The 14720-nt window shown below is 43.1% G+C and overlaps 2 protein-coding genes across 28 annotated transcripts; both read left to right on the forward strand.

Moving 5' to 3' along the window:
* Nucleotides 1246-7106, forward strand: LOC8086487. 27 transcript variants are annotated; one of them, XR_002453979.1, is made up of 9 exons: nt 1247-2005; nt 3531-3825; nt 3911-4234; nt 4337-4429; nt 4529-4625; nt 4992-5093; nt 5597-5683; nt 5794-5837; nt 6184-7106. XR_002453979.1 is itself a non-coding variant. In XM_021462619.1 (9 exons), exons 2-8 carry the CDS (start codon nt 3662-3664, stop codon nt 5821-5823), a joined length of 621 nt encoding a protein of 206 aa, XP_021318294.1. In that variant the 5' UTR covers nt 1248-2005; nt 3531-3661; the 3' UTR covers nt 5824-5837; nt 6184-7106. The 27 variants fall into 27 exon arrangements, 4 of the variants coding, with proteins under 4 accessions (XP_002446250.1, XP_021318292.1, XP_021318294.1 ...); XR_002453984.1 differs by having other exon boundaries at nt 3911-4169; XM_021462619.1 differs by lacking the exon at nt 4529-4625 and having other exon boundaries at nt 1248-2005; nt 3911-3974; nt 4077-4161; nt 4996-5093.
* Nucleotides 9549-12517, forward strand: LOC8069468 (protein DETOXIFICATION 16). Its single transcript, XM_021462621.1, has 8 exons — nt 9549-10380; nt 10479-11023; nt 11106-11192; nt 11268-11324; nt 11417-11655; nt 11801-11919; nt 12028-12114; nt 12213-12517. The coding sequence occupies exons 1-8, from the start codon at nt 10132-10134 to the stop codon at nt 12270-12272; spliced, it is 1443 nt and encodes a 480-aa protein (XP_021318296.1). The 5' UTR covers nt 9549-10131; the 3' UTR covers nt 12273-12517.

Raw genomic sequence — 14720 nt, forward strand, 5'->3', positions numbered from 1 at the left:
GAGACATTCCATGTGATTTCTCCACACTGGAATATCATCTATGAGCACAAGCTCCTCCTTCCCAAGTTTTGGTGGAATTTTTCTAACAGATTCAATTATTTCTCTATCGATTTTAGTACAAACATAATCTGAAAAAGACAACATACTTATTTATAGGATTATATAGGATTAAGGTATACAACGATAGTTAGATTCTCTAAGTTAATCCATCAAAGAGAAAATATGAATACCTTCTGGGCCAACCGGTGAGGACATAGATTTTTGGGTTTTATTTTGTAATATCTTGATCATCGAATGTTCATTTTCTCCCACTAAATCTACAAGAGAAGTTGATAGGTTTTTTTTTCATGGGTCGTAAATGCTTAAGCCTTGGTCATGTGGTAGAACTTCGGGCGAAACTTCTATACCCATTTGCTGTTCTAACCATTCAGAATCATCTGTAGACTTACTGGATTTTTCTAATTGTACAATATCTTCTGAAACCTTCGGATCTAAACTATCCATGGCGACCTAAAAGACAAATATAATATTGTTTTAAAAAATTAAGATAGATCAAACACGGTAAGATAAGCTCGTACTTCTTTAGAAATCAAGAGCTATGAAAAGTTAATCATAGCAAGTTTGTGTTTCACATTACATATTTTACAATATATTCTACAATTAAGAATATGATCTCTCAATAATACAATCACAAAATACATCGTTCTCCACAAAACAAAAACCTTTATTTTGAAATTAAAAAAATATATCCACATTTAAAAATGGAACATATTTTTTCTCCATACAAAATTAGTTTACCCCTATTTATACAATTTAAATATACATAAACAATTTTTTTACTTTTATTTAAATAGGTAGCATGCCTATGTGTTGCTACGAGATAACTAATAATTTATACTAAAAACATATAGATCACATGCTAAGTTAACAATACTGTAAAGATCAAATACCGATTTTAAAATGATATTTAATATAAAAAATAAAGTTTATGAAATTAATAAACACGTAGAGTGTCATATGTCATCGAGCTCTATCCCTTTCTCTTATACGATTTTTACTATCAACTACAACTAATTTTCAAATAATATAAATACTACATAACATATATATATATATAATATAATATTTTGTAGGATTGCAGTGTTTAGTTTTTAAAATTTTTTTAGAGCCTGAAATGAATAAAAAATAATTAATTGCCGACCTACGGTTGCGTACACTCCATCCCAATATCTCTTCGATGTCTCCGTCGCTTCCACTCCCTTTCTCACTACGCTCTCTCCGCAAAAACAACATCCGCGTCTGCTCTTCTTCCTCAAGCACGCGTCTGCTCTTCTTCGTCCCCCACTCAAGTCCACGCACTGCGGACCGGCGGAGCTGCGTCCCGAGCTTGCCGACGCGGATCTGCAGACCCGGCATCCCTCCGCCGAGCCTCGTCCGGTCTGCGCTCAAGAACTCCGGCACTGCGGTGGGACGCGGCTCCAACGAGCTCAACTCCTCTTCCTATTTCTGCCGCCGCCGCAGCCGCGATGCCGACGGTGAGCATCGGCCTGCAACATGTCGTCCTAGATCTGGGAGTTCGAGGCGCTCTGCTCTCTGCTCAGGGAGGGGAGGACCCGCTCGTCTCCATGCTCCGCACCCAGCTCGGCATCATCCACCCGCTCTCGGCGCCCCCCGTCAGCCGCTCCGTCGTTGGCCTCTTCACGCTCTTCTTCTTTGTCGGCGCCGCCTTCGACAAGCTCCAGCCCGTCATCGACGAGGTGGCGCGGGAGGCTGCGCGAGCCGCGGCCGCGGTGGTGCGGGAGCGGGAGACGGCGCCAGGTGCAGCAGGTCAGGCGTGGCAGGAGGTGCAGCCCGCCGCTGCGGCGTGTCAGGCGGGAGCTGGAGAGCGGGCGGAGGCCGCAGCGGAAGCGGGAGAGCGGGCGGAGGCAGCGGAGGAGCCCGCAGCCGCGTCGTCATCTGTCTCCGCGTCGATCCCATCCCCGTGAATTTCGTTCTCGTAAATCAGGTAGAGAACTACCCCTTCCACCCACGTGATTCAATCACTTGATTACCTGAAGTCGTTTGAATTGTGCGCGTCATTTGAATTTTGCGTGAATTAGTTCAGATTGGCGTGGATTGCAATTGCATCCGTGTAACTGCATCATTTGAAATTTGCGTGAATTAATTCACGTTGGCGTGGATTGCATTCGTATAATACTAATAGCTCATTCAGATGCCAAATTCTGTATTGGTTTTACGAATTATTCATGCAGAAATTGGATTAGCAGAGATCCTTGCCCAACCATCTTACTGAGGTGCGGACGGCGAGGGTCCAGCTTTCATGGGTTTGGAAAGGTGGCCATTGGGGCTGATTTGCATTTGGTTTTGGGACGTCATATTTCGATTCGGGCGCAGGGAATCGATCTGTCGTGCGGGGAACTGATTTGGAGAGAAGCGCGAGTCTTTCCCGTGGAATGCGCTTCAGCTGGGCGACGAGTTCACGTTCTCTCTCATCTATCCTCTCCTCTATCGCTGTTACCATGAACTTGGCCTTCCTAATTCACATACAAAAACAGATGGAAATGATGCAACATAGAACTATGATAACTCATTGTCGTTGAATATGTGATGGCCTGCGTTGTGTTTTGCTTGTCCTGTTTAGCGATGTTAGTATTTTCGTGGTGTTGACTCATCCAAAGAATTTGGATACTTTTACTTCTAAATCAAACATAGTTTGGTTCAGAGCTTATGCTGAATATCGGAGTTCAAATTCTGAATGTGGTTCATACTTGTTTTAGTTTTTATCGAGTCATAAACAAGTGCTGGGAACATACTGATCCAGCATTGAGCAACTAAAACTTCTTGCAAATTAGCTGATCAACCCATCAATATTCATAAACAACAGAGAACACATGCCATAACTGCATATCGGACATCAGAATCAGCATATTCAGATATTCAGCCGATGGCCTAGGAGATGCAGAACCATCTTGCTGAGGCGCAGGCGGCGAGCCCGGTGTTCATGGGTTGGGAAAGTTGGCGATTGGGGCTGATTTGGATATGGATTTGGGGCTTCGTATTTCGATTTCGCTCGCGAGGAATCAATCTGGCGTGCGCGGAACTGATTTGGAGAGAAATGCAGCAAAGGGACGATTTTGCGTGCAAAGGAGGGGTGGGGACTGGAGACAGGATCGTGGAGGGAGGGTGAAGAGAGGTCTCTTTCCCGTAGAATGCGCTTCAGCCGGGCGACGAATTCACCGCCGGCTCCGTTCTCTCTCAGACGGACCTTGTCGGTTTCATTCCCAAATCAAATAGCCTGAAGAGGATCGGGAGAATTTGATCTTACTGGGTGAGGTGGGAGAATCTAATAAGAACCAGCCGAAGGGGAGTTATCTAACTGTGGGTAAGAATCTAATTAGTATTTTTACCATTGTTAGAATCAGCCGAAGGGGAGTTATTCTTACTTTATTTAGCATTTAAATTTGTAAATGATAGCAATATATAAATTTCATCGTCACATTGCAAATGACTTGCCTTTGTTTGTTTTGCAGGATAAGTCATTAGGATTAAGCAACTCAATGAGCTATCACATTTGCTGTTTACTGTGGGCAGCATGGTTTTAGCCTCCTATATATCATGGGATCCTCAGACTGTTTTACTGTGATGTAAACTGACTGTTACAATGTTTTCAGCTGCACGTTCAGGGACCACTGTGACATTTGTTATAATAGATGGATGGGTTGTCACTGTAGCATCAGTTGGAGATTCGCGATGTATTCTAGAATCTGCTGAGGGTTCAGTATATTTTTTATCAGCAGATCATCGCCTGGATGCTAATGAAGAGGAGTATGTCCTTACTCCCAAGTCCAAGCTTAGTTATATGATTACTATATCGTTAGACTTATGACTAACCCAAGCTCCATAACTTCAGGGTGGAGCGTGTAACAACAAGTGGAAGTGAAGTTGGGAGAATAAATATTGCTGGGGGTGCTGGGGTACGTTACTTTTATTTTATGTATGTTGTTAGTTACCAAGTTGATTATTTGTTTCACCCTCCCCATCCAAGTATACAATGCTGTATTCATGTGAGTGGACAGGTTGTAATTTTAAGGACAATTTCTTTGCGGTCATTATTCACATTGGTCCACTCAGATGCTGGCCAGGTGGATTGTGTCTATCAAGGTCAATAGGTGATCCTTCCTTGCTACCATACCTTCCTTTCTTGTTGAGAATAAATATTGCTGGGGGTGCTGGGGTACGTTACTTTTATTTTATGTATGTTGTCAGTTTCCAAGTTGATTATTTGTTTCACCCTCCCCACCCAAGTATACAATGCTGTATTCATATGAGTGGACAGGTTGTAATTTTAAGGACAATTTCTTTGCGGTCATTATTCACATTGGTCCACTCAGATGCTGGCCAGGTGGATTGTGTCTATCAAGGTCAATAGGTGATCCTTCCTTGCTACCATACCTTCCTTTCTTGTTGTTCCTTTCTTGTAGACTGGAATTTTTGAATAGAGAGTGATCCTTTTTTATCATTTGAACAGATACTGATCTTTTTTACCATTTTATATTGGAGTATGGTAGCAAAATAAAACAGTGGATTAAGGGATAGTAGTTGCTACAATGATATTTCATAACAAAGTAAGATTTCCCTTTGTAACTGTGTCAAGATTTATGGCAAACTTGAGATAGGATTTCATAGCAAACTTGAGATAAAGCTTTATGATTACAATGATAAGCTTCCCATCCTGCTGACCAAGATCTTGTCTACTCTTCGTTCCTTTTCTCCAAAAAAATAGATAGGTTTGAGGTAATATTTTGTGGAGCAAAGATTGTTCTTTTAATAGGACTGTCAAAATGTAAAATAAAAAGGATTTGGAAAACACTTGTGTCTGGAAGAATAAATGTTTCATTTCAGCCAGAATTTGGAAAACAATTGTGTCTCTTTGTTATGAATCTGAATGTTCTATGGGCATTAGCATCTGTAATCCATCATTTTCCTTGTAGGCAGAAAGAGAACCGGAAAAGACATGGAGCCCCATAGTTGAAATACGTTATGGAGGGGGAACTTATAGAGGTATATGCCAAGAAGGTGTTCCTGAAGGAAAGGTGAAATCAGATCGCATGTCCTATCCACAGTATAAATTAGAATTCACAATATAAATTTAATAAGAAGAGCTCTTCCACCGTATCTAGTTTCTGTTATAACTTCTAAGAACACATCCTCATTATTTCAGTCACAAACCTGTCTTATTTTATTATCTCTGCACTATCATAATCACCACTATACTATTTTATATATCTATATATGACTTATTACGGACCATCTGGTCTTAACATATCTTTACTTTATTTGTCTATGTAAGGAGCTATCTCGTATGCACTCACGCTGCCCAAAAGAATCGCTTGTTGTCTGTATGTTGTCTTTTTTGGCATGCACTTTGTCATATATTTATTAAGTAATGTATAAAAGTTTTTCTTAGCAAGCTTTGAATTGGTGATCATTTTATGACATGAATATTAAAATATGGAACCTTGCATTTTGAGTGCCACTGGAACATTCTGTGTTCATTTATTCATATGTAAATGCATTTTTCATTTTCCATTTCCAGGGCGGACTTTTTGTGTATAACATATTCTGGGTGTTCTTCACTCCAGTTATGGTTAGTGTGGCTAAATATTTTGATGCTCCGATAAAGGTTCGGTGGTCTTTCCTACTGAACTTGGTCTTTGTTAATACCATTGTCAGTTAGTTTCATTTTCTCATTTTGATGCTTCGGCTGATCTGGCTTTGCTTGGTTATGTACAGCTTCTGTTTCCAACTGCAACGCCTTGGTGACATTGTAATACCTGGTTAGTACTAAAGATTTCTTTCCGTCTGCTAGGTTATATTAAGCTTTGCAGATATGCAGATCCCTATTGAACGGTAATATTAGCCTCTGTAGGAGTGTCAAGTGCCAACTTTGTTCTACATGATTAGATTATCTGTAGCAAACTATATTGGAACATTGTTAGAATGTATGTAAGTGGCATTTACTGATATGCTGTATCAATGGAGCTCTTCCTTTTGTTGATTCGTGGGAATTGAGCAGAATTTTTGATTTAAGATATGTATTACTTTTGGTATCTATGTATTCTTTTAGCATTTGACAGAGAATCAATGTTGCAACGAATCAATGTCTAACTCACCATGTTCTAGGGTTGTGGACTGGCCAGGAAACGCAAGGGCGAGGGCGACTCCAGGACCTGGCAAAACGCAGGATTGACGGCTTCAAGGACGCTGCAGGGCTGAGGTGCGACGTCCTCGTCGGCTTCAAGGACATGCGAGCGAGGGCGAGGAAAACTCCAAGACCTGGCAACGCAGGTCGGGCTCGGGCGTCAGGCGACGGCGTTGGGTGAGGGCGAGGGCAACCTGGCAACGCAGGTCAGACGACAGTGTCGGGCGTCGGGCGAGGGCGAGGGCGACCTAGCAACACAGGTCGGGCGTTGGGCTGCGGCGTCGGGGGTGAGGGCGAGGGTGAGGGCGACTATCTAGACCAGGCAACGTAGGTCGGGCGTCGGTGGCGAGGGCGAGGGCGACGGCGTCAGGGGCGAACGGCGACTCTCCAGACCTGGCGTCGGGGGCGAGGGCGACTCTCCAGACCTTGCAACACAGGTCGGGCGTCGGTGGTCGAGCGTCGGGTGAGGGTGACGACGTCGAGGGGGCTCCAGGACGTCGCTGATTGCGGTTTCTTTCCTTACCGAAGACTACGTAGGATTGGAAAGAGATGCAATTTCATATCAGGAATCCTGTATTTTCTACATCTCTGATTATATATTATTCTGTATTATAAATTTGCATCAGGAATCTTTTCTTGTTTTTTTATTCAATTTTCACCCTTCCACCTACTATACGCACGGGTACGAAGGAATCGCACCTCGAGGAGTGGGGGGAGCGACAAAAAAAGTCGCACCATCTTGTGGTCTTACTTTTGTTCTTTTTAGTTGTAGGAGACTATATAGGGTAACCTTGATAGCTAGGAATTCTAATCCTTGGGTCTGCGGCCCGTTAGTTTTGTAAACAGGTGTAGATATAGGATCTAAGTGTACTTGAGACGTGAGTATGTGGAGGGCATTCCATTATTTTAAGCGGATCCAGGTCAACGCTAGGGGTTGAAACGAAAATATCAAATGACTTTTCTTTACTATTTCCACATCGCCTAGGCAGCAGCATGCAGCAACTCGCCACCATCAGCATCTGTTTGTAGACGGTAGCACAAGAGGGAAATCTGTTAGCCGAACAGCTTGTCAGGCATGGCGGCTGCCGTGGCGTTGACCCTGGCCTCTCCGGCGCTTCTCCCAATCCCCTTCCGCGGCCACTGCAACAGCCGAGTGCGTCTCTCGCCCCGCCGCCCCCGATACTCCACGGGGCGCTGTAGAGCCACGGCCTAGACCTTCCGGGTGGCGCCGCCGCCAGCTATGCCGCCAAGAAGTTCATTTTCCTCGCCGTGAGCTCTTCCTCTTTCTCGGCTCATGAAGTTCCTCGTGCACGTTAACTTCCAGGGAGGGCGGACAGAATTATGGGGCCAGACTGAAATTTTCATGTTTAGATATTAGGTAAAGATAAAGAAAAGCTCGCTTTTCCCTACAAGAAAAAAAAATACAATTTGGGTAGAGCAGTGAGGTCTTGCCGTATTTCGTCGGAGCCTCATCGTCGTGGGCGTAAAAGACGCTGCCTCCAACCCCTCGTAAAGACCACCCGTTTCTCCCTAGTACGTAGCCGCTTGCCCGGTTCCCAGCTTCGCGCGTGGTGCCCCCCGCTCCAGCTCTCCTCCTCCTTCGACGGGCACGACCAAGCCGCCTTCGTCCTGGCCGCAGCGGTGCGCCCTCTCCCTGGCGTCCTAATTAGCCGCAACGCCGCCCCGTGCCTGCGGAATGGTTCTTGCACTCCTTTCTTTCTTCAATCTTGTCGGGCTGCCAGAGATTGGCCTTACTCATTTGGCGCTTTTTTTTAGATTAGTTAATTAAGCATCTAATGGGACTTTCATCATACTGTAAGGGCATCTAAATTAGGAACAGCAGCTGTCTGTAAATAGATGAAACAGTAGACGGTTGATGCATTGAAATGATTTTCACTAGTCTCCAGTGGGATGTGCTTACTTTTGCAGCTCACAACCAAATCCCTGCTTAGTTTCGATTCATGCGTTTTTTTAGTGGCATCGGATCTTGCGGCATTCTGTCATGTGCTCTGCTAAGCTTACTACTCATCAAATGGAGCAGCTCGAGATTGGTCAACGTATCTTTCAGAAAAGATATGGTTCCTAGCACGTGAGGCGTCAGACTCTGAATTTGTCGCGGTGTGCACTGGACTAGGATGGTTCTCATTGATTTCGTTATCTTGGAGCATACTAGGGCCTTGTTTAGTTCCAAAATATTTTGCAAAATTGACACGGTAGCTTTTTCGTTTGTATTTGACAAATATTGTCCAATCATGGACTAACTAGACTCAAAAGATTCGTCTCGTTAATTCCGACCAAACTGTGTAATTAGTTTTTATTTTTGTCTATATTTAATACTTTATGCATGTGTCTAAAGATTCGATGTGACGGGGAATCTGAAAAATTTTATAAAATTTTTTGAGAAGTAAACAAGGCCTAGATTGGTTTAGATTTCTAGATAACCTTTTCGACTTTTTGACTTGTAGCGCGCATCTCTTTTCTTAGGCCTTGTTTAGTTCCGAAAAGTGAAAAGTTTTCGATACAGTAGCACTTTCGTTTGTTTTTGACAAATATTATTCAATCATGGACTAACTAGAATCAAAAGATTCGCCTCGTGATTTACAGCAAAACTATGTAATTAATTTTTGTTTTCGCCTATATTTAATGTTTCATGCATGTGCCACAAGATTCGATGTGACGAAAAATCTTGAAAACTTTTTGGTTTTCAGGGTGAACTAAACAAGGCCTTATTAAATTGATCTAGTGCATTGAAAATGGTATCTTTGTCCTAATTGAGCGTGGATTCGTTGGATTGGTTCTTCTATGAGATATTTGAACTTGCCTTCCAAGCTAGCTTTTCCTTTCCTGTGCATTTCCTCGGTGCACTTGACTTCAATATTCAAATCTGGACAGACGTTGACACCCCTTAAATTCAATTTGCGGCCTACGTTTTGAGGACACTTCTTAATCTTTATTGTTACAGAGCACGGATTTGTTCTACTGTGTATATGCTAAACTTGACCAAAACGATTTGTAGTTTGGAATGGAGGGAGTATTTATTTTTATCAGAATGGGAGTTTTGCTGTATCCATACTCCATGGTAGCCCTGAGATTGAAGGAATCACAGCTCTTTGCTATGTTTGTGAAAGAGGGGTGTTTTGATAATCCTCTGCACTTAATTCATTTTTTATTTATTTAATCAAATTCCTCTTAAATCATTCTTCAAGGGCATTGTGTCCTTGGAAGTGCATTTGTATACTGTATATGAAGTGGCTCATAAAACATTACAGGTCAAAGGTAGGAAAGACAGAATATTGAATTTTGGACCCAATGAATACCCCCCCCCGCCCCCCCCCCCCGTTCCAACCACAAAAAGGCAACATATGTGTAATTTCATTACCTGGGACGTGATTCTTTACACATGTATCTTGTATCTTTCAATCATTTAGTTAGTTGCACAAGAAAAAATGATGTTTGCATCCTAAATGAGCATGCATTCTTTGGGCTTAGCTGGCCCTTGTCCATTGGATAGGCTGTTCTCTCACAGGCTAACTTGAGTGCCAAGCTCCTTTAGTCTCCAAAGTGTTTCCAAATTCATTTGCCTGCCATATTCTAATTTTTTTGAGCTGCATTAGTTGTCCCTATAAATTCTACATATTGTTCGGCAACATTTTTTTAATCTGTTTTCTTCCAATAAGTCTATCAGATGAGTTCAAGCATTTGTTCTGTCCTGCTTGTTTGACAGTGTCAAACTTGGCTGCCAAGCTACTGCCTTTGTTTTCTTCTGGTTTCGTCAGCTTTCCAACTTTCCAGCCTTTATAAGATTGATCACATTGACTGATACATTGCTGCACATTCCTTGCTCTGTTCAGCCTTTATAAGATTGATCTCATCGATTTGACACATTGTTTCATACTCCTTGTTCAGAAGCAGGGTGTAAAGTTTCGTGCATGATGCCAAGCATGGATGAACCCCTTCTTGGCAATGGTGTTCTTAAGACCAACGGGGTGAGAGAGAGCCTGGTAGTGGCTGAGGTCAGAAAACAGCTGTACCTTGCTGGGCCACTCATCGCTGCATGGATCCTACAGAACATTGTCCAGATGATATCTGTCATGTTTGTTGGTCACCTTGGTGAGCTTGCCCTCTCCAGTGCCTCCATCGCCACCTCCTTTGCAGGCGTTACTGGCTTCAGCTTATTGGTATGTTAATGCAAACTTGAAGACATTTCTCATAAGATAGACCTGAACGATTATACGGAGTTCAATAGCAGAGTCAACTGTTTGTTTCATCATTTCAGTCTGGCATGGCGAGCAGCTTGGACACACTGTGTGGGCAATCGTTCGGGGCAAAGCAGTACTATCTTCTTGGCATCTACAAGCAGAGGGCCATCCTTGTGCTCACTCTAGTGAGCCTTGTAGTTGCAATTATCTGGTCATACACTGGCCAGATCCTTCTACTATTTGGTCAGGATCCAGAGATTGCAGCTGGGGCAGGGAGCTATATCCGGTGGATGATTCCGGCGCTATTCGTGTATGGTCCACTACAGTGCCATGTCCGGTTCCTGCAAACGCAGAACATAGTCCTCCCGGTGATGCTGAGCTCAGGTGCCACGGCACTGAACCATCTGCTGGTGTGCTGGCTGCTGGTGTACAAGATTGGTATGGGCAACAAGGGTGCTGCCTTGGCCAATGCCATCTCATACTTAACCAATGTCTCAATCCTGGCAATTTACGTCAGGCTTGCACCAGCCTGTAGAAACACCTGGAGAGGGTTCTCAAAGGAGGCTTTTCATGACATACCTAGCTTCTTGAGGCTTGGTGTTCCATCTGCGCTGATGGTTTGGTGAGTTTTCAAATCTCCTAGTAACAGATGAATTTTTCAATTTGTGTGATCTCTAATTTAACTGGATCCTACATGCACACAGCTTGGAGTGGTGGTCATTTGAGCTCCTGGTACTTCTTTCTGGACTTCTCCCAAATCCAAAGCTTGAGACATCAGTTTTGTCCATTTCGTGAGTTAACTTTGCATGTGACACTTTCAATTTGATTCTGCCCTTTCTTGGTTGTAACTCTTCAATTTCGTGCAGCTTAAACACAGGCTCCTTAGCGTTTATGATCCCTTTTGGGCTTAGCGCAGCCATAAGGTCAGACTGAACAGATCAGGCTCATAAACTTTACCATGTCATGTTGATTTACTGATTCTTGTGGCACTGATATGTTTCTTTTGCCTCTATAGCACCCGTGTTTCAAATGAACTTGGTGCTGGACGACCCCATGCGGCCCATCTGTCTACCCGTGTGGTCATGGTCCTGGCTATTGTGGTTGGCATATTAATCGGACTAGCTATGATTTTGGTGCGCAATTTATGGGGATATGCATACAGTAATGAGGAGGAGGTGGTGAAATACATCTCCAAAATGATGCCGATCCTAGCTGTGTCATTCTTGTTTGATTGTGTGCAGTGTGTTCTTTCAGGTAAATGGACAGTGAACCCATTTCCTAATCTTTTGTGTTGATCTGTTTTTATCTCTTTGTATATTATGAACTCCATTTTTATTTCTTTTGGAACATTATCACCTAGATGATGACTCACAATAGGGCATTGTTGATATTTTCCCAGGTGTTGCTAGGGGCTGTGGGTGGCAAAAGATTGGTGCTTGTGTTAATCTTGGTGCATACTACCTTATAGGAATTCCAGCTGCCTTCTGTTTCGCCTTTCTGTACCATCTAGGTGGAATGGTAATTTACTACCTGAACCACCTTTAAGAAGTTCCAGTTGAACATTTATTACTCTATCAGGTAGAAAAAAAAATAATTCTCTAAACTATGGGTTTAAATGTCTGCTAGGGACTTTGGCTGGGAATAATCTGCGCACTCGCCATACAGATGCTATTGCTTCTCACAATTACTTTGTGCAGCAACTGGGAGAAAGAAGTAAGCAAATCAACCTAAACTTATCGTGTGCAAATGAACGGTTTCGTTGGCTTTTCCATTTTGTCAATGTGGCAGCCCCACTGTTTTTTTTTCTGTAGGCTTTGAAGGCAAAGGACAGAGTGTATAGTTCATCCTTACCAGTTGACATGATGACATGATATTCTCAAGATACAGAATTTTTTGAAGGAAATGCCCATGAAACGTTGACAGGGAACTTGTGAAGAATTGGTTGTTCAGAGTCAGGGCTTTTCTCCATGCCATCAGAATGACGCTTGGGTCTAGTAAAGTTCCCGGGCAGTCTGTTTTGGACTTTTGGTCAAAACGGGGAATACAACATAACTGAATGTGTTTTATTTATTAGAAACAGCAGCAGCATCTCATGAAATAACAATGCTTTCCCCCTCTTGGTTGGGATGTGAGGCGATTGAGACACCGAGCTGTTTGGTTCTACCATTGGTAAAACAATCGTAAATGATTTTAAAGCTATTTAAAGCTGCAGACGTTTCCGATGAGAGATAGATTGAACTAATTTCATTTACATTTGTGTTACTGTGGAACCATCCAAAAAGCTATTTAAAGCTGCGGACGTTAACGATGAGAGATTGAACTAATTTCATTTAGAGCACTCACAATGCAAAACTCTATCACAGAGTCTAAGACAATTAATTACATATTATTTATGGTATTTTGCTGATACGACAGCAAATTTATTGAAAAAGAGGTAGAAAAAATAAGACTCCAAGTTTTATTTAGACTCTAAGTCCACATTGTTTGAGGTAATAAATAACTTTAGACTTTATAATAGAATCTTTATTGTGAGTGCACTTACATTTGTGTTACTGTTGAACCATGCAAATCACACGGAAATGGCATATTTGATTATAAATAAGCTGCATCGTCTATTTGAGTAGTTGATCGTGAAATAATTGAACTGCAGTGAGGTATTTGTGGATTCGTCCCCTGTTTTTTTTTATGTAGTACTAGTGTTTACACGCTCGTCGTTTGGAAACACACACGCTTGTGTTTCGTTCATCACTTGAGTGCGAGATCTTCGTTTCCAGGAATTGGCAAGAATTAAACTGTTCCATGTGAATTTTTTGCACTATAAAACTTGCATCTATATAACCTATATTATTGTCTTTTTCTCTTTTTTTTGAGAAAAAAAGAAAGAGGTATGTTTTTCAGGAAAAAAAATGTACACCCATCTACAAATGTGGCCATTCTGGGTTTCGAAATTTATCCAGAAATGTAAGAGCTTTGTTTTTTTATCTAATTCACCTAAATAGGTTGGATTTAACATTGTCATCTATGGTCCCAGTTACGTAAACAGACATAATTCAATCACATCTTTGTACAATTTAGATGCTTGATTAAGAGGTCTATATGTCCTCCCTTTCTAATTCATCTTTAGGACTCGTTCGTCTGGGGCAGTTCGACACGGAGATGAAATCTTGTACAAATCTCTACAACTAAAACATTTGGACACTAATCGTCCACAGCACTCTTCACTCGCTCACTCGATGGATGGCATGGCAATTTCCTTGCTCCCGCCCGCGTGGGGTGGACCCGACTCCAATCACTCCACACTCAACTCCGGCCCGTGAAATACAAAAACGTCGGCTCTGCGACTTCCTCCGCGCCGCCCTTCCCTACGTGCCGCCAGATCATCTCCCGGCCCTGCGCCGCCCACTCCTACGCGCCGCCAGACCGCCACCTGGCCCTGTGCTGCACTCTCCTACGCGTAGCTAGACCGCCGCCCGGCCCCACTGCCCTCCCCTACTGGACTCCCTCTAGCCGGCACCCACTGTTGACACCTCGGATGGCACCAACTCGGATGGCACACAGAATTGACAGCTAGCGCATGGCTGTCAGTTGTAGCTTTTCACCAAAGGAGTATTCCTAGGGTTATCGAATCCATGAGGAACGTGAAGTGATCTAAAGGCTAGAGGGAAGGATGACTATAGGGATAGAGGTGTAGAGGCTAACTACTAGGGTTGGTCCACTACCGTTACTATACTAAGGAATTATATATTCCTGACTTATATGCACTTTGAGCGTACGCGTTCTAAACTCACTCAAGAGAGTTGATTAGGCACAACGCACAATGAGCTCCATGTTTCAAAAACTAGGCCCAACGTGGTGGAATACATAGGCTAATAGGGCTGTCACCACCTGCCACTACCACAGCTATCTGGAGGCCTAGCCGTATTCAAGGGTAAGCTATAGCCTAAGCACCGCGCTTAATCTACGCACTTACTACTCTAATCCGGATCCTAGAACTAGAGCACTCTAACCAAGCAATGAAACAAGCACACAAATAGAAATAAATAAGTACTTAGAAATAATAAAGGTTGATAGGATTACCAATGAAGAAGCGTAGAGTAGAGGGAAGCAGAGGTCGCTGACAAGCCCAACTTCTCTCCTGACTTCTCCTCTTCTCCTCTCTAACTGTCTTCCAGGGGAGGCACTAGCTAGCCACTCACTAACTCTAGGAGTCTAACTATCACATGAGCCTGCCTCCTCTCTCGAAGTGACCCAGAGGCGGGGTTTTGTAGGCTGGAGGTGACGGGAGCGCTATGGGAGCTCTGAAGTGTGGCGGGCGCCAC

Source organism: Sorghum bicolor, chromosome 6, assembly GCF_000003195.3.
Source record: "Sorghum bicolor cultivar BTx623 chromosome 6, Sorghum_bicolor_NCBIv3, whole genome shotgun sequence".
NCBI lineage: Eukaryota > Viridiplantae > Streptophyta > Magnoliopsida > Poales > Poaceae > Sorghum > Sorghum bicolor.